Source organism: Anolis carolinensis, chromosome 2 (assembly GCF_035594765.1).
Source record: "Anolis carolinensis isolate JA03-04 chromosome 2, rAnoCar3.1.pri, whole genome shotgun sequence".
Lineage (NCBI taxonomy): Eukaryota > Metazoa > Chordata > Lepidosauria > Squamata > Dactyloidae > Anolis > Anolis carolinensis.
In genome coordinates this window covers 20,667,782-20,691,763 of record NC_085842.1, presented here as the reverse complement: position 1 = coordinate 20,691,763, position 23,982 = coordinate 20,667,782, and the positions used below count along the sequence as shown (strand labels likewise).

The window sequence follows — 23,982 nt, the reverse complement described above, 5'->3', positions numbered from 1 at the left end:
AGGTTGTGAGGTATGGAAAAACCACCTCTGAGGATGCCTGCCATAGATGTGGGTGAAACGTCAGGAGAGAATACTTCTGGAACATGGCCATACAGCCCGGAAAACATACAATAACCCTGTTATCCCGGCCATGAAAGCCTTCGACAACACAATGCGGTTGCTGCTTAGTGTGTTGTGATTTATGACATCAACAGAGCCTGTCAGACTCTGGAAGATCTTGGAGTTAAAATCAAGCTCACAACAATAAATTGCTAGAGACAAGTTGTTTATTCGATCTTTCCACAATCCTAAGAAGACAGTTCTAAAGTTTTCCCACTCAAATCTCCAGTAGGCAAACACTGCCCACAGTCTTTTGACTGCAGTTTCAGTTTTCTCCAACAAAACATATGGTCTTATCTACACTACCATCCCCAGCTATTCCCAGCCTCCCTCCCCACCTCCCTTCTTTATGACAGATAACCGAAGCAGCCAGTCCCAGGCTGATAGAGCGATCCTGACAGAGCTGGCTCTTATACTGTAGGCTCTGTTTTACATCACCAGAGTCTACAATATTTCTTGTGACATCATAAGGGATTGTCCCTAGGACTGGCTCTACACTTTACCATTAATGCAGTTCAGTGCTACTTTAACTGTCATGGTTCAGTGCTCTGGAATGTGATTTGGGAAGCACTAACATTCTTAGGCAGAGAACACTCAGAACCTTATAAAACTACCAAGTAACAGGATTTCATAGCATTGCACCGTGGCAATTAAAGTGGTGTTTTAACTGCATTAATTCTCCCACGTAGATTAGGCATGGGCAAACTTCAGCCCTCCAGGTGTTTTGGACTTCAACTCCCACAATTCCTAACTGGCAATCCAAAAAATTGAGTGAACATTAGAAATAAGCATGTACTTTGCGCCCAAGTCCAGCCTAAACTAGATCACTTTTGCTCCATTTCTTTGTGGCAAATGAAGTTGTCTTTATGTTTCAGGGGCTGGTTAAAGAGAGAGACACGACTTTCCCTGCGGCCAAACAGATTCTATTGGACTGTAAGCAGAATTGGATGTTCCCAGAGAGTGATGCCTGTGTAGCTGATTCTTCGAGTAAGGTTTCTAAGGGTTGAAAACAATGATTTGTGTGTGCTTTCCTTGGAGATGCAGAAGTTTCTGATGTGAAAGGGCACGAGAAGAAAATAATTATGGTCCACTTATGCATCACTGGACGATTATATCAAAAAATGTTTCTGATCTGGTTTATGGGCAAACCAGAGGTTAGGGCAGGCATGGGCACACTTTGGCCCTCCAGGTTTTTGGACTTCAACTCTCACAATTCCTAACAGCCTATTGGCTGTTTTTGGAGAATGGACATCTCCATCACATTTTTGAGATTTTATGATCTTTGGAAAGGCATGACCTTGTTAGAAGTCACAAGCTTTTGAAAGATGATGCCATAACCTTTTGGGAAAATTGCATTCATGCAAGGCAATTAGGTTTCTCAACTGTTAAACTGATGTACCTAGATCTCTTTGAACTGTTAGGGACAAAAATATGCAAACGTGCAATATAATATAATATAATATATATATATATATATATGTGTAGCAGAGTTTCAGAAGTATTCTTTTTTAGTTGCCCAAAAACATCTACTTGCTCTTAAATATTTGCTTTTAAATCATGCTCTCAAGGGACAAAAATAAGCAGATTTCTTTAAAAATAACATAGTTGGTTTACTCACAAACTTCATGTATTCAGCATACAGATATATTTCTTATCAATCCAGTTGCAGATAGGATTTGAAGCAGGTTCTCTGTGTAGATAACACAGGGCATAATTTCTTATAACAGTCCAAAGTCCAAAGCATCTCTCTAGTCTGAAAGTCTAATACAGTTTCTGTAGTCTGCTTCAACTTAGTTCTAAAAAGCATACATCTGTTTCAACTGTTGTCCAAAAGCATACAGTTCCTACTGAAGTCGGAAGCATACTTTTTCTAAAATGGAGTCTGAGTCCTGAACAATTCCCAGTTCTGATCATACAGTCTGCAGCTCTTCCCACAATAAGGAAAACTGCACACCAATACACACATATACAATACAGTAAGCCATTTGAATTATATACATAACAAATAACTAGTGGAGGCTTGAGAAGGTTGCTATTTTCCGACATAGGAATTGTGGGAGTTGAAGTTCAAAACACCTGGAGGGCCAAAGTTTGCCCATGCCTTCCCAAATCCAAGTGAATGTGAGGGCAATGTAAACTTGTAAATACAGTAGAGTCTCGCTTATCCAATCTTCACTCATCCAACGTTCTGTATTATGCAACACAGTCTGCCTTTTAGTAGTCAGTGTTTTTGTAGTCAATGTTTTCAATACATTGTGATGTTTTGGTGCTAAATTCATAAATACAGTAATTACTACATAATGTTACCATGTATTGAACTGCTTTTTCTGTCGATTTGTTGCAAAACATGATGTTTTGGTGCTTAATTTGTAAAATAATAATGTCATTTATTTATTTATTTGCAGTATTTATATTCCGCCCTTCTCACCCTGAAGGGGACTCAGGGCGGATCACATTACACATATAAGGCAAACATTCAATGCCTTAACATAGAACAAAGACAGAGACAAACACGGGGCTCCGAGCTGGCCTCGAACTCATGACCTCCTGGTCAGAGTGATTCATTGCAGCTGGCTGCAGCTGGTTGTTCAACAGCCTGCGCCACAGCCCGTTTAATAGGCCTATTAGACTGACGTTTAATAGGCTTTTTCTTAATCCCTCCTTCTCATCCAACATTTTCGATTATCCAACGTTCTGCCAGCCCGTTTATGTTGGATAAGCAAGACTCTACTGTAGCTTGTAGGGAGAGTGCTACAAGTAAGATTTCACATTTTTCCATCTTGTTCTCCTATGTAGGCGAAAATCTTATGTGTACAAATGAGATAGAGCAGCGAAAAGGAATTGAAGGAAGAGGAGCACCAAATGGGATGGAGACGGGCATCCCAGAAGAGGTGCCTTCACAGCGTTCTGGTCCAGAAGATTTTTCCAATGGCTGGCAGGGATCTATTGAACTTCAAAGAAGTTCTCCAGAGGAGAAAATAGGAGAATCCCTTCCTTTCGAAGGCGACAAGGCTCTTGTTGATGCATCGAGTCAAAAAGAGGTCCCGGCAGTGAAGAGGGAAGGTGCGAGTGCTGCCGACAAGAGCAACTTTCCAGACAACTCGGAGATCATTGAGGTTCAAGTGACGCACACTGGCAGCCTGCCCTATAAGTGCTTGGACTGTGGGAAGAGCTTCAATTACAGCACCAGCCTCGTCCGGCACCAGAGGATCCACACCGGGGAGAAGCCGTACAAGTGCTTGGACTGCGGAAAGTGTTTCTGCCAAAGTTCGGGCCTCTCCATCCACCAGAGGATCCACGCTGGGGAGAAAGCCTACCAGTGTTTGGACTGCGGGAAGAGTTTCCGGGTGAAGTCGCACCTCATCCGGCACTCCATCATCCACAAAGGGGAGAAGCCGCACAAATGCCCGGAGTGCGGAGTGGGTTTCTGCGAAAGGTCGGAGCTTCGCATCCACCAGAGAATCCACACGGGAGAGAAACCTTACAGCTGCGGCGACTGCGGGAAAAACTTCTGCCGGAAGGCCGACCTCACTCTTCACCGGAGGATTCACACGGGAGAGATGCCGTACACTTGCGTGCAGTGCGGGAAGGGCTTCCGGTGGAGCTCCAACCTCATCACGCACCAGAAAACCCACACGGGCGTCAAGCCTTTCGGGTGCACCGAGTGCGGGAAGAGCTACTACTCCAACATGAGCCTCGTCCGGCACCAGAGGGTCCACACGGGCGGCACGCCGTACATCTGCTCCGACTGCGGGAAGAGCTTTTGCGACAGCACCAGCCTCACCAGGCACCAGAAAATCCACACCGGGGAGAAACCCTACGTCTGCATGGACTGCGGGAAGAGTTTCAACCGGAACTCGAATCTCATTTCGCACCAGAGGACCCACACGGGCGTCAAGCCCTTCCTGTGCTCGGACTGCGGCAAGAACTTCAGGTCCAAGTCGGAGCTTCACAGACACTACACGGCTCACGGAGGAGAGAAAAGTGGAAAAAGCCCAACCGGGTCTGAGCCAAAGCCTCCTGCGTGTGAGAAAACAGACACTGAACTTGAAGTTAGGGACGAATAAAGAAAGAAAGCAATCAGGACTAGGGAGATAAGAAGGCACAGCAATGTTGGATTAAATATAATCTATCAGGCATGTGCAAACCTTGGCGCTGCAGGTGTTTTGGACTACAACTCCCACCATTCCTAACAGCCTCGGGCCCTTTCCTTTTCCCCCTCAGCCGCTTAGGAATGGTGGGAGTTGTAGTCCAAAACACCTGCAGCACCAAAGTTTGCCCATACTTACACTAGGTCCTTCAGTCATTCTGGAGGATCCAACAATTATATATACTTTATCCATCTGCTCTGATGAATTGCATAGATCGGAGCATTTTCCTTTCTCTCCCTCCTTGGCTAAGATTACCGGGAATTTCCTAAACTACTTTCAAACTAAAGCATTGTGCACTTATTAGATCAGGACTTTCTGATTCTTGGTTTGATCTGAAATGTGAACTGAATTATGGCCAACGTTGCGTTCTTTCAAGTCTCCTACATGGACCATGAAAGCAAGCTGGACCTGCTTGCGACAACGGAAGTTGTGTTTTCCCGACGAGGGTTGCTGCATGGGATCTTGTGTTACTCCACTGATGTTTGTTTATTTTTAATATGATCTGTGTGTATGTGTGTTGTGGGTGGGTTTCTTTTTAAAGACACTAACTTTTTTGTAAGGAAGCACAACTTTTTCTTTAATGCACTTCAGTGATCATCGGATTTCAGGGGTTGGAATGTGCCTCGTCTAGGTGATACACTACAGAGTTATAGCAGTATCGTTCCACTTTGGCTGGCCTGGCAATGTGCTGAGTAATGTGTTGTCGAAGGCTTTCATGACCGAAATCACTGGGTTGCTGTGAGTTTTCCAGGCTGTATGGCCATGTTCCAGAAGCATTGTCTCCTGACATTTCGCCCACATCTGTGGCAGGCGTCCTCAGATGTGCCTGCCATAGATGTGGACAACATGGCCATACAGCCCGGAAAACTCACAGAAACCCAGTATTTTGTTGGGTTGCTGTGTAACCCTGGATGCCCCATGGGATCATTTGTTCTCCCTTATTCTTCTTCCAGGAGTCTTCCATACTGTAAAATCACATGAGTTTTGCTACTTGGATAAATTTGTCTTTCAACAGTATATAGCAATGGTATTTGGCTGCAACCCTATTTAAATCGGAGCCCCGGTGGCGAAGTGTGTTAAAGTGCTGAGCTGCTGAACTTGCAGACCGAAAGGTCCCAGGTTCAAATCCCGGGAGCGGAGTGAGCGTCCTCTGTTAGCTCCAGCTCCTGCCAACCTAGCAGTTCGAAAACATGCCAATGTGAGTAGATCAATAGGAACCGCTCCGGCGGGAAGGTAACGGCGCTCCATGCAGTCATGCCAGTGGCCACATGACCTTGGAGGTGTCTACGGACAATGCTGGCTCTTTGGCTTAGAAATGGAGATGAGCACCAACCCCCAGAGTCAGTCATGACTGGACTTAACGTCAGGGGAAACCTTTACCTTTTACCTATTTAAATCATGTCACCTCTTTCTTTTATTGTGTTACTTGTTTGCAAATTCATTAGGAAGCGTTTTTGAAAGCCTGAGAACTTTAATACAGTTGTTTAAAATCCCACTGTGTTCTGCCGGGTCTGTGTTTCCTAACAGTATTGTGTAGGTTGTTTTTCTTTCCAGATCACAACTAATCCGGGCATCCAAAACGAATCAAGAACAGAACATTCATTTAGTACTATACCTGGCATGATGTTCTCTAGATAGAAAGCTTCCCCTTCAGACATACATGTTTTGAGCCCATTACTCAGTAAACCTTACAGAACTCTTCCTAACGCGATTCTTCCATTTATTCACTTATTTACGGTATTTCTATCCCACCTTCTCTACCCTGAAGGGGACTCAAGGTGGCTTATTATTTGTTATTATTTGGCTTATTATTGTTATTTTATTGTGTGACACAGCAAACAAGATAGATATGCTGGATTTCATATCACAAAATCACAAGTCGAACACTTCCCAAGTGTCTAGGATTGTGTGATGTATTTTCGGATGATGCGCGCAGATCCCAGCAGGGTGGCCTTTTGCAGTTGGCAGATCGTAATTTTGTCAATGTCTATTGTTTCCAAATGCCGGCTGAGATCTTTTGGCACGGCACCCAATGTGCCCATCACCACCGGGACCACCTGCACTGGTTTCTGCCAGAGTCTTTGAAGTTCAGTCTTGAGGTCCTGATAGCGGCTGAGTTTTTCCTGTTGTTTTTCGTCAGTGCGACTGTCACCTGGGATGGCGACATCAATGATCCAAACCTTTTTCTTTTCCACAACTGTGATGTCTGGTGTGTTGTGTTCCAGAACTTTGTCAGTCTGGATTCGGAAGTCCCACAATATTTTTGAGTGCTCATTTTCCAATACTTTTGCAGGCTTGTGATCCCACCAGTTCTTTGCTGCTGGCAGGTGGTACTTGAGGCATAAGTTCCAATGAATCATTTGGGCGACATAGTTGTGCCTCTGTTTGTAGTCTGTCTGTGCAATTTTCTTACAGCAGCTGAGGATATGATCAATGGTTTCGTCGGTTTCCTTGCACAGTCTGCATTTTGGGTCATCAGCTGATTTTTCGATCTTGGCCTTAATTGCATTTGTTCTGATGGCTTGCTCCTGGGCTGCAAGGATCAGGCCTTCTGTCTCCTTCTTCAGGGTCCCATTCGTGAGCCAGAGCCAGGTCTTCTCCTTATCAGCTTTTCCTTCAATTTTGTCAAGGAACTTTCAGTGCAATGTTTTGTTGTGCCAGCTGTTAGCTCTACTTTGTAGTGCGGTTTTCTTGTACTGATTTTTTGTCTGTTGTGCTTTGAGGAGTTTCTGATTTTTGACTTCAATCAAAGCAGGTTCTTCACTTTGCTTTACATATTCTGCCAGGGCATGTTCTTCTTCTTTGACTGCTTGTTTTACTTGTAAGAGTCCTCTGCCCCCTGATCTTCTAGGCAGATATTATTATTAGGCAGATTATTGTTATTATTATTCTCATGACATCCTGTTTTTTTAAATAGTAGCTTGGGTACCCCGCATTCCTGGGTTATTTGAATGAATCAGTTTTTTAATTGTACAAAATGCATAAGGTTGTGGGTGAACTACAACTCACATCATGGCAGGTTAACCCTGAGAAACCATCAATACCTGAAGTTTGTTATGTTGGGCAAGGTTGCTCTGGATGCATCATCGGTGGAGTTCGGTGTCCTATCTGTAGGGTAAACTACAACTCCCACTATGGGGAGAGAGGGTGATCTATAAATATTGTTATTGTTATTGTGAGTCAGTTCCCTCAAAGTCCTCCAGTAGGTTGAGTTAGTCATGAGGGTTCTGTGTGCCAAGTATGGTCCAGGTCCATCATTGGTGGAGGTCGCAGTTTCTCTGGTTGTGAGTGAACTACAACTCCCAGAAAGAAAGGTCAGTTCCCCCCAAACTCCTCCAGTAATCAAATTTAGCTTATCAAGTATGTGTGCCAAGTTTGGTCCAGATCCATTGGTGTTTGGGTTCACAGTGCTCTCTGGATGTAGGTGAACTACACCTCCCCCAAATCAAGGTGAATTTCCCCTAAAGATCTCCAGTATTTTTTGCTGGTCGTGGGGCTCTGTGTGCCAAGTTTGGTCCATTTCCATCTTTGGTGGAGTTCAGAGTGCTCCTTGATCGCAGGTGAACTATACATCCCACTACCTACAACTCCAAAATGCCCAGGCCATTTCCCCTCAAAACCCACCATTATTCAAATTTGGGCATATCGGGTATGCATGCCAAGTTTGGTCCAGATCCATCATTGCTTGGGTTCATAGCGCGCCCTGGATTTAGGTGAACTACAACTCCTATAAAGACCTCCAGTATTTTTTGTTGGTCATGGGGGTTCTGTATGCCAAGTTAGTTCCAGGTCCATTGTTGGTGGAGTTCAGAGTGCTCTTGGATTGCAGGTGAACTATACATCCCAGTCCCTACAACTTCTATAAATCTATAAATCAAACCTCTCCAGTATGTTCAGTTGCTGATCAATTGCTCTGTTTGCTGTGTGCCATAGAAAAGAATAGGAAAGGGTTATCGGAGAGGCAGTGGGCAGAGTCATGCAAATTCTACACCAGTGGAGAGAGTAAGAAACACTGGGATGTCTGTGGTGGAGGAAAAACAGAAAATCTAGGATGAAATTTATTTTAGAATAAAATATCTAAAAATTGCAAAAACACTACAAATACACATATGAAAACGTATTTCTATACGTGTATTTCTATGTATTTCTAAAAGTTGGGACTATTAAGCAATAGTCCCAACAACACCCAGGCCATGCTGGATATGTACGCTAGTCTATATATATATAAAAGAGTGATGGCCTCACGGCGACCCACAAAACAACAAAACTACAGGCCCCCCAACCTCGAAATTTGACAACACAACCCATCATCCACGCCTCTAGGTTGATACAACAAAAAGAAAAGAAAAATAAAGTCCTAATTAGAGGGAGAGGAATGATTGCTTTTATCCAATTGCTGCCAGTTAGAAGGCTAAACTCCTCCAACTTGGTCTCCTAGCAACCCAATAAAAATAATAAAAAAACACTAAAAATAATTAAAAACACTAAAAAATTAATACAATGAAATACTATAATAACAGAAAATAACTAAAAATAATACAAGAAAATAATAAAATATAATAAATAAAAAGATAACTTACAAATAATTTAAAAATACAAATAACGTCAAATAAAAATTGCACAACAATTTTTAACCAATACTACCACCACTTTGCCACAGCAACGCATGGCTGGGCACAGCTAGTTTTATATAAGAGTTACCATTTTACTATGCCATTACATATAACTGGATGTGAACATCCACACATTTTGCTATCCATGGGGTTCCTGGCCCCAAACCTATGGCGGGGTTGGGGGAGAGTGATGTTGTCATTTGGGAATTGTAGTTGCTGGGATTTATAGTTCACCTACAATCAAAGAGCATTCTGAACTCCAACAACGATGGAATTGAATTGAACCAAACTTGACACACACAACTCCCATGACCAAGAGAAAATACTGTAAGGGTTTGGTGGGCACAGACCTTGAGTTTTGGAGTTGTAGTTCACCTACATCCAGAGAGCACTGTGGATTCCAAACAATGATGGATATGGACCAAATTTGGCGCGAATCCTCAATATGCCCAAATGTGAACACTGGTGGAGTTTGGGGAAAATAGACCTTGACATTTGGGAGTTGTAGTTGCTGGGATTTATAGTTCACCTACAACCAAAGAGCATTCTGAACCCCACCAACGATAGAATTGGGTCAAACTTCCCACACAGAACCCCCATGGCAGGCGGAGAGATTTTCTCTCCCGAAGGGGTTCCTAGAACATCAGAAATATGTGTTTTTGATGGTCTTTGGCGACCCCTCTGACACCTTCTTGCGACCCCCCCCCCCAGGGGTCCCGACCCCCAAGTTAAACCTTTATGCCGGCAAGATTGCTGACAGGTCAGTGGTTCGAATACAGGGAGAGCGGGTTGAGCTCCCTCTGTCAGCTCCAGCTCCATGCAGGAACACAAGGATGGTAAGGAAAAGGTTTCCCCTGAAGTTAAGTCTAGTTGTGTCCGACTCTGGGGGTTGGTGCTCATCTCCATTTCTAAGCTGAAGAGCCGGCGTTGCCAGTAGACACCTCCAAGGTCATGTGGCCGGCATGAATGCATGGAGCGCCGTTACCTTCCCACCGGAGCGGTACCTATTGATCTACTCACATTGGCATGTTTTCCAACTGCTAGGTTGGCAGGAGCTGGAGCTAACAGCGGCCGCTCCCGCTGCTCCCGGGGTTTGAACCTGGGACCTTTCGGTCTGCAGGTCAGTGCTTTAACGCACTTCGCCACTGGGGCTAAACATCAAAACCATCAAAAACAGTAAAAACATCAACACATCCGGGCGTCCCCTGGGCAACGTCCTTGCAGATGGCCAATTCTCTCACACCGGAACCGACTTACAGATTCTCAAGTTACTGCTGACATTAAAGAAACAAAGCTATGGCTCAACGCTATGGGAGTTGTAGTTTGGTGAGGCCCCAGCACTCTTTGACAGAGAAGGCTGAAGACCTTGCCAAACTACAACTCCCAACATTGCATAGCATTGAGCCATGGCAGTTCAAGTGGTGCCAAACTGCATCCATTCCACAGTGCAGATGCACCCATGGACTGGTGGCTTTCTGTATTGGTAAAAGAGAGGGCTGATCCTCAGTTTTTTCCTTTTGGGATGGATTCCTCACATTTTCCTTGCCTCCTCCAAGCCATCACTGGTTAAACTCGGAAAGTTCTTTTTCCTAGAGAGGCATGAGCTGTGGAGGCTGGGAGGGCTGGGCTTGCAAGGCTTCCTCCCCATTTCCATTGAGAGAGAGGCACCCAAGTGAGTGAGGGAGGTGCATGCTTGCTGGAAATGCCTTGGCTCCTCTTTTGCATGGGGAGGGCTGGGCGAGGGTGGCTAGGGATTGGAAAGAAGAGGGGGTGGGGGATTGGGTTAGAAAATGATTTTGCACAGGGAGGCAGCATATCTTAGTTATGCAAAAAGCATCCTTCTGCGTGTGTGTCAGGAGAGATGCTGTGATTGGTGTTTTCCCCCTCTCCTGAAACCGTAGATGTGTGTTAGAGTGGCTCAGGCCCAGTTATTTACTATGAAGAAATGTAGATATTGTTTTTGTAAATACAGTAGAGTCTCGCTTATCTTATCTTATATATATACTAGCTGTGCCCGGCCATGCGTTGCTGTGGCGAAGTATGGTGGTATGGGAAATAAAGTATTGAGGAATTGGTGGTAGTTAAGGTCAAGGGTAAAGCTTTTCCTCTGACATTAAGTCCATTATAAATCTATATATATAAAAGGGTAATGAAATTTCAGCCTAGGACAAAACAACAAAACTACACATCCCAGAAACACTAAACTTGGCAGCACAACCCCTCACCCATGCCTCTATGTTCATACAACAAAAAGAAAAGAAAATTAAGTTCTAATTAGAGGGAGAGGAATAATTGTTTTTATCCAATTGCTGCCAGTTAGAAAGCTAAGCTCCGCCCACTTGGTCTCCTAGCAACCCACTCAGCCCAGGGGACAGGCAGAGTTAGGCCTCACTTAGGCGTCTTCCACACTGCCTATAAAATGTAGATTATCTGATTTTAACTGGATTATATGGCAGTGTAGACTCAAGGCTCTTCCACACAGCTATATAACCCACTAGCTGTGCCCGGCCACGTGTTGCTGTGGTGAAGTATGGTGGTATGGGAAATAAAGTATTGAGGAATTGGTGGTAGTTAAGGTCAAGGGTAAAGCTTTTCCTCTGACATTAAGTCCATTATAAATGGGTTATATAGCTGCGTGGAAGAGCCTTGAGTCTACACTGCCATATAATCCAGTTAAAATCAGATTATTTGCATTTTATAGGCAGTGTGGAAGAGGCCTAAGTGAGGCCTAACTCTGCCTGTCCCCTGGGCTGAGTGGGTTGCTAAGAGACCAAGTGGGTGGAGCTTAGCCTTCTAACTGGCAGCAATTGGAATAAAAGCAATTATTCCTCTCCCTCTAATTAGGACTTTATTTTTCTTTTCTTTTTGTTACATGAATGTAGAGGCATGGATGAGGGGTTGTGCTGCCAAGTTTAGTGTTTCTGGGATGTGCAGTTTTGTTGTTTTGTCCTAGGCCGAAATTTCATTACCCTTTTATATATATAGATAAAAGAGTGATGGAATCAGGGCACCGGACAAAACAACAAAACTACAGGCCCCCCAACCTCGAAATTTGACAACACAACCCATCATCCACGCCTCTAGGTTGATACAACAAAAAGAAAAGAAAAATAAAGTCCTAATTAGAGGGAGAGCAATAATAATAATAAAAATAAAACTTTATTTATACCCCGCCATCATCTCCCCGTGGGGACTCGGGGCGGTTCACAATGTTACAAAAGTAACAGCGCAAATACATTAACAATACACACAGTTTAAAACACAAGAAGATGATAAAACAAGTTAAAACAAAGATTTATACAACAGTAATAATATCAATAGTAATAATATCAAACAACCACCAATGCAATTCAGTCAACTTCAAAGGTGGGGGGACTATAGCAGCAGTATAAGATAAAATCATTTGATTAAAATATCCCAGTGAAAGGAACCTAATAACATTCAGAATAGAATTATAATTATAATGAGGCTTTTTATCCAATTGCTGCCAGTTTAGAGGGCTAATCTCTGCCCACTTAGTCTCCTAGCAACCCACTCAGCCAAGGGACAGCCAGGGTTCAGTTAGGGGACAGGCAGATTTAGGCCTCACTTAGGCCTCTTCCACAGATTATCTAATTTGCACTGGATTATATGGCAGTGTAGACTCAAGGTCCTTCCACACAGCTATGTAACCCATTTATAATCTTATATTATCTGCTTTGCACTGGATTATCTTCACTCCACACTACCATATAATCCACTTCAGTGTGCATTTTATACAGCTGTGAGGAAGGGCCTAATCATTTTTCCTAATTGCAGCATTCATACTTGCCTCCAACAGACAAAAAAAAACAACAATCAGAAATATTGTATATTCACAAGCTTTAGGAAATAATATCCCCTGATGGCGCAGCGTGTTAAAGTGCTGACCTGCTGAACATCTGGACCGAAAGGCTGCAGGTTTGAATTGGGGGAGCGGAGAGAGCCCCCACTGTTAGCCCCAGCTTCTGCCAACCTAGAAGTTCGAAAACATACAAATGTGAGTGCATCAATAGGTACTGCTCTGGTGGGAAGGGAACACCACTCCATGCAGTCATCCCACATGACCTTGGAGCTTGGGAGATATGAGGTCCTCACAAACGGACATTACATTTTTATTTATACTAGCTGTGCCCGGCCACGCGTTGCTGTGGCGAAGTCTGGTGGTATGGGAAATAAAGTATTGAGGAATTGGTGGTAGTTAAGGTCAAGGGTAAAGGTTTTCCCCAGAGATTAAGTCCAGTCGTGTCTTACTCTGGAGGTTGGTGCTCATCTCCATTTCTAAGCCGAAGAGCCGGCGTTGTCCGTAGACTCCTCCAAGGTCAGAACGTTGGATAAGCGAGTATGTTGGATAATGAGGAATTAAGGATAACCCTATTAAACATCAAATTAAGTAATGATTTTACCAATTAAGCACCAAAACATCATGTTAGACAACAAATTTGTCAGAAAAAGTAGTTCAGTACACAGTAATGCTATATAGTAATTACTGTATTTATGAATTTAGCACCAAAATATCATGATATATTGAAAGCATTGACTACAAAAATGCGTTGGATAATCCAGAACGTTGGATAAGTGAGACTCTACTGTAAATACTACATAGCATTACTGCGCATGGAACTACTTTTTCTGTCAAATTTGTTGTATAATATGATGTTTTTGTGCTTAATTTGTATAACGATTACCTAATTTGATGTTTAATTGGCCTTTCCTGAATCCCTTCTTATTATCCAACATATTCACTTATCCTGCCAGCCTGTTTACGTTGGATAAGTGAGACTCTACTGTATATTTCTAATCTTATATTATCTGCTCAGAACTGGATTATATGAGGCTCCTTCTTCACAGCTGTATAAAATGCACACTGAAGTGGATTATATGGTAGTGTGGAGTCAAGATAATCCAGTGCAAAGCAGATAATATAAGATTATAAATGGGTTATATAGCTGTGTGGAAGGGCCTTGAGTCTACACTGCCATATAATCCAGTGCAAATTAGATAATCTGTGGAAGAAGTCTAAGTGAGGCCTAAATCTGCCTGTCCCCTAACTGAAACCTGGCTGTCCCTTGGTTGCTAGGCAACCAAGTGGGCAGAGATTAGCCCTCTAAACTGGCAGCAATTGGATAAAAAAATTATTGCTCTCCCTCTAATTAGGACTTTATTTTTCTTTTCTTTTTGTTGTATCAACCTTGAGGCGTGGATGATGGGTTGTGTTGTCAAATTTTGAGGTTAGGGGGCCTGTACTTTTGTTGTTTTGTGAATTGCCGTGATGCCATCACTCTTTTATATATATAGATAGATGATGATTATTATTATTATGTTGAAATAAGAAACCAAATCAAAGGATCTGATACAGAACGTTGGATAAGTGAAGGTTGGATAAGTGAGATTCTACTGTAAACCTTTCTTTGATTTTAAAAGGCAGAACTCTGCATGTTTGCCTCCTAAGCTCTACATTCTTTACAACTCCATCCAACGGCAATTCACACTTTGCTGTGAGCTGAATGCTCAAACCATAAGTGTGCTGTTTCCTTATTTTTGGATGCTCTGCTGTATTATTGTTCGGGTAGTTTTCCCTAACACATAAGAAAACCATAACACATTAAACCGCCAGAAAGCAAAGGCGTCGCTATCTCAGCCACCAGTGAGGATGAATTTGGATTTTGAAGGGTTTTTGGAATTTCGGAATTACGGGGTGCTTGACGTATGCTGTAACTCCGACTTATCTGACCCTTTTGTTGCGATTTGCCATTATCCTGGTCTCCAGAGTCTTAGCCCAATTCTCAAACCACTACACACTGACTCGCACTTTTTAGTTGCTAATGTGTGCATTATTATTGGATTTGTTATATGTGTTTAATCATGGGAGCTGTCTGCCCTGTACAGTATCATCTTCTCAGCCAAAGAGTGCTGGTGCCTCACCAAACTATGTCTCCCAGGATTCTGTAGTATTGTGTCATGGCAGTTAAAGTGATGTGAAACCACATTAGTTCTACTATATAGATTAGGCATGGGCCAACTTCGGCCCTTCTGGTGTTTTGGACTCCAACTCCCACCATTCCTAACAGCCTCAGGCCCTTTCCGCTTAAGCGACTGAGGGGGAAAAGGAAAGTGCCTAAGGCTGTTAGGAATGGTGGGAATTGGAGTCCAAAACACCTGAAGTTTGCCCATGCCTGGTATAGATACACCACGTGTTTGACTACAAGGCTCATCATTTGAGTCTCCAGATCTCTTACCGCAACTCCGACCATCCCTAATCAGCATGTCTGGGTTCATTTATCCACATCTGACAAATTATGGCATTTTCTAGGTCCTCCAGTGTGGCCTTATGATATTTGTGGGCCCAAAGTCCTTCATTTCAATAAAATCCGCTTTTATCTGCAGCACTGGGTCTCCTATTATGTTACTATTCCACCACCCCATATTGCTGGTGAGGGACCTGAGGCTGATACCTTATGAATCGCCAAACACTCCCAAGATATATCTGTTGAAAAAAGTGAAATTTAAATTAGGGACTTCTGGATGGACAGTTGTGTTATGATTTTCTCTGTGTAAAATTACCCAAACAAAAATACAGTAGATATCCAGAAATAAGCAAACAGAATACTTAAGGTTGAGCATTCAGCTCACAGCAAGCAGAACGTGAAGTGCCATGTGACTGTAAAGAATGTAAGTTGAGTCTCTTTGCAATGAGTTTTCACAGAAATACCTATTAAATGCAATAGTGAGTTTCCAATTAAAGTGTCATGTTGGAAGGAGAATACTGCCTACTGATATATGACGTTCAATTAATAAGAGTTGGACCTCCAATACTCAGTTGGGTGTCAGGATCACCGTAGCAGCCTGGGACTGGCTGCTTCGGTTCTCTGGCATAAAGAAGGTGGAGTAAGGGGGTAAGGGAGGCTGGGTAAAGGGTAGACATTGGTTTTATGAGAGAATTAGGAATTGCAGTTAACAGACTGTGGGCACGGTGTGTTGTTGAAGGTTTTCATGGCCTGAATCACAGGGTTGTTATGTGTTTTCCAGGCTTTATGGCCATGTTCCAGAAGTATTCTCTCCTGACGTTTTGCCCACATCTATGGCAGGCATCCTGCCATAGATGTGGGCAAAACATTAGGAGAGAATACTTCTGGAACATGGCCATACAGCCCGGAAAACACACAACAATCCTTTGGGCACAGTGTTTGGCCACTTGAGGGCAGATAGGAGTCGGGTTGTAATATTACAGGTTGTTTTGAGCGGGAAATCTTTAGAACTGTTATTTAGTGATTGTGGAAAGATGGAAATAAATCAGTTGCCTTCAGCGAATTGTTGTTGTGAGCTTGATTTCAACTCCAAGAACTTCCAGAGTCTTACAGTTGGGACTTTGAGGAGGTGGGAGATGGAAAGTTGGCTAAATGAACCAAGGTGCTGGTCTGTTGTTCTAATTTCTGCTTATTTCCTTTTCCTTCAAGGAGAATCCAGTGTTGTCAATCCACCTGGGCTGTTGTCTTCCATGGACCTTTTTAGCTAGATACCCCCAATAAACTGGAGAATGATTGTTGACTCAACAGTTGGGAGGCTATCTGTTCAGAAGGAAGAGTAAAAAGAAATTTGAACATTTGCGATTTGTATTAAACAAATCTAGGATCAGGGGGGAAAAGAAGAAGGCAACGCCCTTGGGGAGGTGTCGTTGTGCCAAGACAAGGGGATGGAGACCATTGTTGGCTTCCCTTTCCAAGAAAAAGAGAAGCGAGGAATCAAAAGGGAGGAGGAACAACTGCAAAGAACCACCCTGAGTGAAATATGGGGAGAAGACAGAAAAGCTTCATATGCTGGACGTAGAAGGACATCCCTAGGAGGAGAGCATCTTAAGCCAGAAACAGGCCAGGAGTTGCTTGAACACTGGGATGGCCAGTGGGAGGTGTTATTGCCGACAACAGAGATGCCTCTGCCAGAACCAGAAAACCCACAGTTGTCGGAAGAGTTGGCAACATGGAATGATGCCAAGGCGTTCCTGGCCTCTTTTGAGCAAGTGGCCAAGGCCTGTCGGTGGCCAAAGGCGGAGTGGGTGCCTTGGCTCCTGCCAGCCCTCCAAGGAGACACCAGGATGGCCTTCGAGAGCATGGACGTTGCAGACAGAGAGGACTATGGGAAGGTGAAGGCAGCCGTCTTGTGGACGAACACCATGAGGAGGGAGCAGCAGCGCCAGGATTTCAGGGGCTTCTGCTACCAGGAAGCCACGGGTCCCAGGATGGTTTATGGCCGGCTCCAGGAGCTCTGCTTCCGGTGGTTGAAGGCCAAGCAGCAAACCAAGGAGCAGATCCTGGGAGACGTGGTTTTGGAGCAGTTCCTGGCCGTTTTGCCTGCGGAGATGCGGAGCTGGGTGCGGGAACGGGGGCCAGGGAGCTGTGCCCAGGCGGTGGCCCTGGCCGAGGATTTCATAGCCAGACGAGACGAGGCCGAGAGGCCAAAACAACAGGTCAGTTCACTGATCTCATACCGAATCTCCCATTGGGCCGGGCTGTGGCGCAGGCTGGTGAGCAGCCTACTGCAATAAATAAATAATAAATGAGTTCAAGGCCAGCCCATGGCAGAGTGAGCGCCCGTCAATTAAAAATAAAACGTAGCCCCTGCTCGTTGCTGACCTAGCAACCCGAAAGATAGTTGCATCTATCAAGTAGGAGATAAGGTACCACTTATAAAAAGTTGGGGAGGCAAATTTAACTAATTTACGACGTTGGAATGAGGAAGTGCGGTCAGAATGGATTATGAAGCAGCTGCTCCCCCCTGTGGCCAGAATCGAACATCCCCTCAGGAGAAGGTTAAATTGCCTCTGCATCGGTCTGTCTGTCTCTGTTCTATGTGTTTATGGGCATTGAATGTTTGCCCTATATGTATATAATGTGATCCGCCCTGAGTCCCCTTCGGGGTGAGAAGGGCGGAATATAAATACTGCAAATAAATAAATTGGTCCCTTCTAGATATGCTTCTGTCATGAATACTTTTTGAACCTTAGAAATGTTATTTTATTCCATTTTCAGTGAGACAGGTATATCAGGCACTTTACAGAGAAAAAAAAGTAGACACACAGACAATATACAGTGCTTCCTCACTTATTGCGGAGGTTACGTTCCAGGACCACCCACAATAAGTGAAAATCCGCAAAGTAGGGACGCTATATTTATTTTAATATTTATACATTATTTTAGTAGTTATACACTATTTTAAGTCTTTATCAACCAATCGTGTGTTGATAAATTGCCTTCTTCTCCTCCCATTGCCGCTTGGGCTCCTTTTCTCTCCCTTTGGCTTCTCCTTCCTCTCTTCCTTAGGCTGTAAATTGTAATTTTTTATGATTTATAATAGTCTTTTAGAGTTTATTGAAAAACCACGAAACAGTGAATCTGCTGTTGTTGAAGTTGTAAATAACTGACTTGTTATCCTGCTAAAACTTATTGACTCCATCATTTTCCAGACAGATGTTGATTTTCCTTCTTAACTATTGAAACTATTGGGTTGCTGTGAGTTTTCTGGGCTGTATGGCCATGTTCCATAAGCATTCTCTCCTGACATTTTGCCCACATCTATGGCAAGCATCCTCAGAGGTTGTCCAAAACAATCAAGACAGACTTTTGAGGTTCTCACTCAAACTCCTGGAATTGGTGATATATTCAATACTGAATCTCCTTTCCTTTTCCTGTCCTCCTAGGTCTAACAAGGTTTTCATTTCTGTTTCAGGTGATGGTAAAACAGGGATCTCTGAATGTCTCTGTGGCTGAAGAAATTCCATCGGACTATGAGCAAAATCAAGTCTTCCAGACGGGGGATAGTAGCAGCTCCCAGAGTGAGGATTTTTTGTCTTCTGGATACATTGATGAGAAATGAGTCTTTATTTTGTCTAAGGCTGTGCTAGAGGCTAACTAGAATTTTCTGATGGAGGAGAAGTATATAAGTTTTTGTCCCAGGAACAAAAATATACTGTATTTTCTGGCGTATAAGACAACCCCCCCCCCAACTTTTCCAGTTAAAATATAGAGTTTGGGGATATACTCACCATATAAGACTACCTGGGATATACTCACCGTATAAGACTACCCCTCCTCCAATGCACACCAAATAAAAAAAAATTAAAATCCAATTTGATTTCAAAATGGTAATTTTAATTCAAATACTTATGACATGCAAGTACTTATGACATGCAAGTACTTAGCAGGAAAAATGTCTCCCTGCCTGCCCAGCCTTCCCTGTCTCCAAGACTATCAGAGCAGTAGCACAAACACGCAGAGAAGGAGGTACGGTAATAGGATACAAGGGTGGGCCAGACGGGTGAAAGAGGCATGTTTTTCTGGGCACAGCGTCTCTCTATCATTTTTTCCCCATACCCTGGGCGTCCTGAGCACCTGTGGCTGTCTCCACCCTTTGCTTACACCTTCCCTGTCAGGCGCCCTCTCCCCTCGTAATCAGGACCGCATTAAGTCACTTCTTCCCACGAATCCTGGTGAGGATTTTCTTCTACCGTACTTGTACAGCACCGCCCTTGATGCTTTCATATGGTCGCCGCATACAGTGGAGATGCGTCTGTTTTTGAGCTCCCCCCACCATAGGCAGCAACCGCAGATTCTCCAATCCAGCTCGGAAATTTCAGCACTCGCCCTATAATATAAGACGACACCCAAAATATAACATGACCCCCGACTTTTGAGAAGATTTTCCTGGGTTAAAAAGTAGTCTTATACGCCAGAAAATACAGTAGACATAGATCAAAGATTTCTGATTCTATGAGGGGTTTTTTTTCCCAAGTGGCAATACTACATTAACCAGTCAGATTCTCTCTCATTGCTCGATTACCATAGATACTAGACATGAGCAAACTTCATCCCTCGAGGTATTTTGGACTTCAACTCCCACAATTCCAAAGTCCAAAACATCTGGAGGGACAAGGTTTGCCCATACTTGGTTCAAACTATTGATCTTTTTCTCAATGTTCCCTTCTTCAGGTCAAGGTGTGACGGGTTCAGGTGACAGGAACCAGCCAGAAGGAGAAAAGGCAATCCAGGTAAAGATGAACAGCATGGAAGAAGAAAGTTCCAAGCATAAGAAGCACAGAGAAGAGCATCAAGCTTGTCAGGTGCCCAGGGAGCATCAGACTTCTTCCCTGGGCGGGAAGGTGGAAAGAGGCATCCCTTGCAATGGTGGTGAGCCCATTCATATTGCAAGTCAACAAGGAACCCATGTAGTCAAGAGAGAGGCCGTTGACACGGTGGACGATGGCCATTTCCTGGACAATTCAGAGATTATTGAATTCCAGGTGAGCCACACTGGGGGCCTGCCCTATCAATGCTTGGACTGTGGAAAGAGTTTCAATTACAGCACCAGCCTCGTCCGGCACCAGAGGATCCACACCGGAGAGAAGCCGTACAGGTGTCCGGATTGCGGCAAGTGTTTCCGCCAAAGGTCCGGCCTCACCATTCACCAGAGAATCCACACCGGAGAGAAAGCCTATCAGTGCCCGGAGTGTGAGAAAAGTTTCCGTGTGAAGTCGCACTTGATCAGACACTCCATTGTCCACAGCGGGGAGGCGGGAGAGACGCCGTATGTGTGCTCCGAATGCGGGAAAGGCTTCCGCTGGAATGCCAACCTCATCACACACCGGAAAACCCACGCGGGGGTGAAGCCCTTTGCGTGCGCCGAGTGCGGGAAGAGCTTCTACTCCAACATGAGGCTCATCCGGCATCAGCAAGTCCACGCTGGGATCAACCCGTACACGTGTCCCATCTGCGGAAAACGCTTCTGTGATAGCACCGGCCTCGCCAGACACCAGAAGATCCACACGGGAGAGAAGCCCTACGTCTGCGCCGATTGCGGGAAGAGCTTTAACCGGAACTGGAGCCTTGTTTCACACCAAAGGATCCACACAGGCGTGAAGCCATTCCTCTGTATGGACTGCGGCAAAAACTTCAGGTCCAAATCTGAACTTCACAGGCATTTTACGAGCCACAAGGGAGAGAAAAACGAGGAAACGGTGGGGAGCAACAACTCTACATGGGAGCAAATGGGAAGTTAGGAAATAATGGAGAAGGAGGGCTGAAAATTATCCACTCTGTGGTTCTAGCTATTGACCATTTAATGTTGAAGAAAGTGTTTTTGCTGGGCAGATTATTATGTACCATAGGAAATCCTGGAACCAGTTTGAGGCCTGGATGATGATTACGCAAACCATAGACAGGGTCGGTTGATTATACGAGGCCGCTGACGCGGCCGCCTCGGGCGCTGGCTGCTAGGGGCGCTGTCGAGGCGTCGACAGCGGCCCGTAGCGCCACCGACGCCTCCGGTGTTGGCGCGGCCGCGCGGGGCTTCAATCCCCGCGCCCGCGCCAAACCGCTGAAAACAGATATGCCATTTTGCCCTTAGTTGACAAACTAAGGGCAAAATGGCATATCTGTGCTGTGCGCATGCGCACAGCACAGATAGGCCAGTTGGCCCTTACTTCCTGGTCGCGGCCGCCGATCGCCCGGCGGCCGCGACCAGGAAGTAAGGGCCAAATGGGCTATCTGTGCTGTGCGCATGCGCACTGCCAGATAGGCCATTTTGCCCTTAGTCAACAAACCAGGAAGTAAGGGCCAAATGGGCTATCTGTGCTGTGCCCGTGCGCACAGCACAGATAGCCCATTTGGCCCTTACTTCCTGGTCGCGGCCGCCGATCGCCCGGCGGCCGCGACCAGAAACGGAGGCTTCTCCCACCAGTTCCCCTCCCTTTGATAGACGGATGTTTTGGGAAACTAGTAGGTTTGAGAATGCTGGCAGGAGAAGGAGCGCGCGATTAGCAGCTAGAGAATCTGCTGATTAACCTGTTTTCCCCTGAGAATTCTCAGGGAGGATCGCATCTGGTTGAAGATGTTGTTTTAGCTCTTTTCCCTTGGGAAAAGAGCATTTGGACACCTGCTCTGTGGAAAGATTTGAAGTTCCTTAAAAGTTCTGTGCGCTGGCTAGCCAGCGCGGAGTCAACGTGTCAGTTGAAGGATTAACTTCACTTCCAGCCAAGTGTGGACCACGTTTGGATCCACTACCTTCCAGCCTAGCCGTGCCTTGCCTAGCCGTGTTTCCTTGCCTTGTTGTCCCGTGAATCCAGTTTTGTCATCAATTCCTTGCCTTGGACTTGCTTTGGAACTCTAGCAAAAGACATGGACTTTTCCCCACTCAAACTGCTTGGAAGTTTGAGTGTGTTTCGGTTTTTTGGATTTCAAACTTTAAACTCTAATATTGGACATTGGACAATATATTATTGGACTATATTTGACCTTTCCTAAAAGGTCTATTGATGAACTTTATCTTCTGCTTGTTTTTGTTTTATTTCTTCAATTCTTTAATAAAGATATTAGATTGTTTATTGGCCTCAGTGTATTGGTTTCCAGTGCTCTCGCAGCCAGGGGTGTCACAGATATACACACAGATCGGGATCCCCCAATCTGTAATCAGTCAATGGCATATACAGTGATATAGTCATGATGTATGGCAAGAGAGTTCAGCAAGAGATGTCGGCAAGAGAAAGAACCAGCATTTCCTGCCTTTTTTATACCCGTCTGCTGTCCCGTCATCAGCCAGGGACAAATGAATCATGCAACCCTTTCTCATGTATGTCACATGGTCATGATTCATCTTTTTCATCATGTCCCTTAGGCAATACATCAGGGAATACCTAATACATTAGTTAATACCCATGTAATCATTCTGCAGGTGTGTGACCACATGTCCATTAGAACTGCATTTTATATAATAGAATTACTGCCAATGCTTTTCTATCCAACATTTTCACTTTTAAACTTATTTATTATGCAATGCTTTTGACACGAAATAAATAAATAAATGCATTTTCTATCTAACCAGCTTTTCTGGCCATTTGTTGTCAAGCCACTGCAGTTTGGATAAGAAGGAGTTTGTTCTTTCTCTGCCAGGAATATTCTGCCTATTGCCCACAAAGTAAGATCAGGGCGAATTACTTCCAAGGGGGTGCATACAGGACTACAACACAAAACACTGAAATATTTTTGCCTCTAAAAAAAACTGAGCTGTTTCGTTGCATTTGTTTTGAACTTCATCTTCTCCCATTGAACTATAAAATTAGTTTTGCTCGTTTCCGGACTACTGTTGGTCCTCCATATTCATTACTTTAACTTTTGCAGATGTGATATGTTTGCACAGGAATAAACAATCGTTTTGAAATAAACGAGGCAACTTTATTTGTTTCCCGCTTTGCAATGGGTTGTTGTGTGTTTTCCAGGCTGTATGGCCATGTTCCAGAAGTATTCTCTCCTGACGTTTTGCCCACATCTATGGCAGGCATCCTCAGAGGTTGTGAAGTAATGTTTGCTTGTGTCTTAGAAATGTCCTCTGTGAAAAGGAAAGATCTGAGAATTATTGTTATTCAAGGTGCAGGTTATCATCTACAAAGCCCTGAATGGTTCAGGACCCGCCTACTTCCGTGGCTGCATTTCGCACTATGAACCTGTGGGAGCTCTTCAATCTTTGGGGGAGGTCCTCCTCTCGCTCCCGCCTCCGTCACAAGCACAGCTTGTGGGAATGAGAGAGAAGGGCTTCTCGGTGGTGGCTTCTTGGCTCTGGAATTCACCCGGGGAGATTAGGTAAGCCTTTAGGAAAAATCTAAATATTTTGCTTTTCCAATTTTGAATAATCAAGCCTCAAGAACTCAGGCAGGGGGGAATCCTTTGAAATCCCACCGCTGCCACCAATTGTAAAGAACTCAGGCAGGACTGAGGCTCTTTCAGGCAGGGGGGAAAACCTTTTAGATCCCACCGCTGCCACCAATTGTAAAGATGTGGAGGTAGAGGTTGTTTTTTTTATTAATATTATATACATTTTATATCCTCTGCCACCACTTATTTATTTATTTATTTACAGTATTTATATTCCGCCCTTCTCACCCCAAAGGGGACTCAGGGCGGATTACAATGAACACATATATGGCCAACATTCAATGCCAACAGACAAACAACATTCAGTTTTAGACAGACACATTTTTTAACATCTTTCCAGCTTCACGATTCCGGCCACAGGGGGAGCTGTTGCTTCACTGTCCATTGGTGGCTGTTCTTCCTCAT

General features: G+C 44.3%; 2 protein-coding genes across 2 annotated transcripts in view; both read left to right on the top strand.

Annotated features, from left to right (window-relative positions):
* LOC134295840 (uncharacterized) overlaps positions 1-23,982 on the top strand; it is a 50,593-nt gene that overhangs the window by 14,216 nt on the left and 12,395 nt on the right. Inside the window, exons 3-7 of the mRNA XM_062969299.1 lie at positions 975-1,086; positions 2,896-4,163; positions 16,512-17,345; positions 18,605-18,710; positions 19,864-20,888. Of these exons, the coding sequence (XP_062825369.1) occupies positions 975-1,086; positions 2,896-4,163; positions 16,512-17,345; positions 18,605-18,710; positions 19,864-20,888 (3,345 nt within the window). The remainder of the gene's footprint in view (positions 1-974; positions 1,087-2,895; positions 4,164-16,511; positions 17,346-18,604; positions 18,711-19,863; positions 20,889-23,982) is intronic.
* On the top strand, positions 11,825-22,251 carry LOC100566710 (zinc finger protein 397). The gene is made up of 3 exons (XM_016997711.2): positions 11,825-17,345; positions 18,605-18,710; positions 19,864-22,251. The coding sequence occupies exons 1-3, from the start codon at positions 16,575-16,577 to the stop codon at positions 20,928-20,930; spliced, it is 1,944 nt and encodes a 647-aa protein (XP_016853200.2). The 5' UTR covers positions 11,825-16,574; the 3' UTR covers positions 20,931-22,251.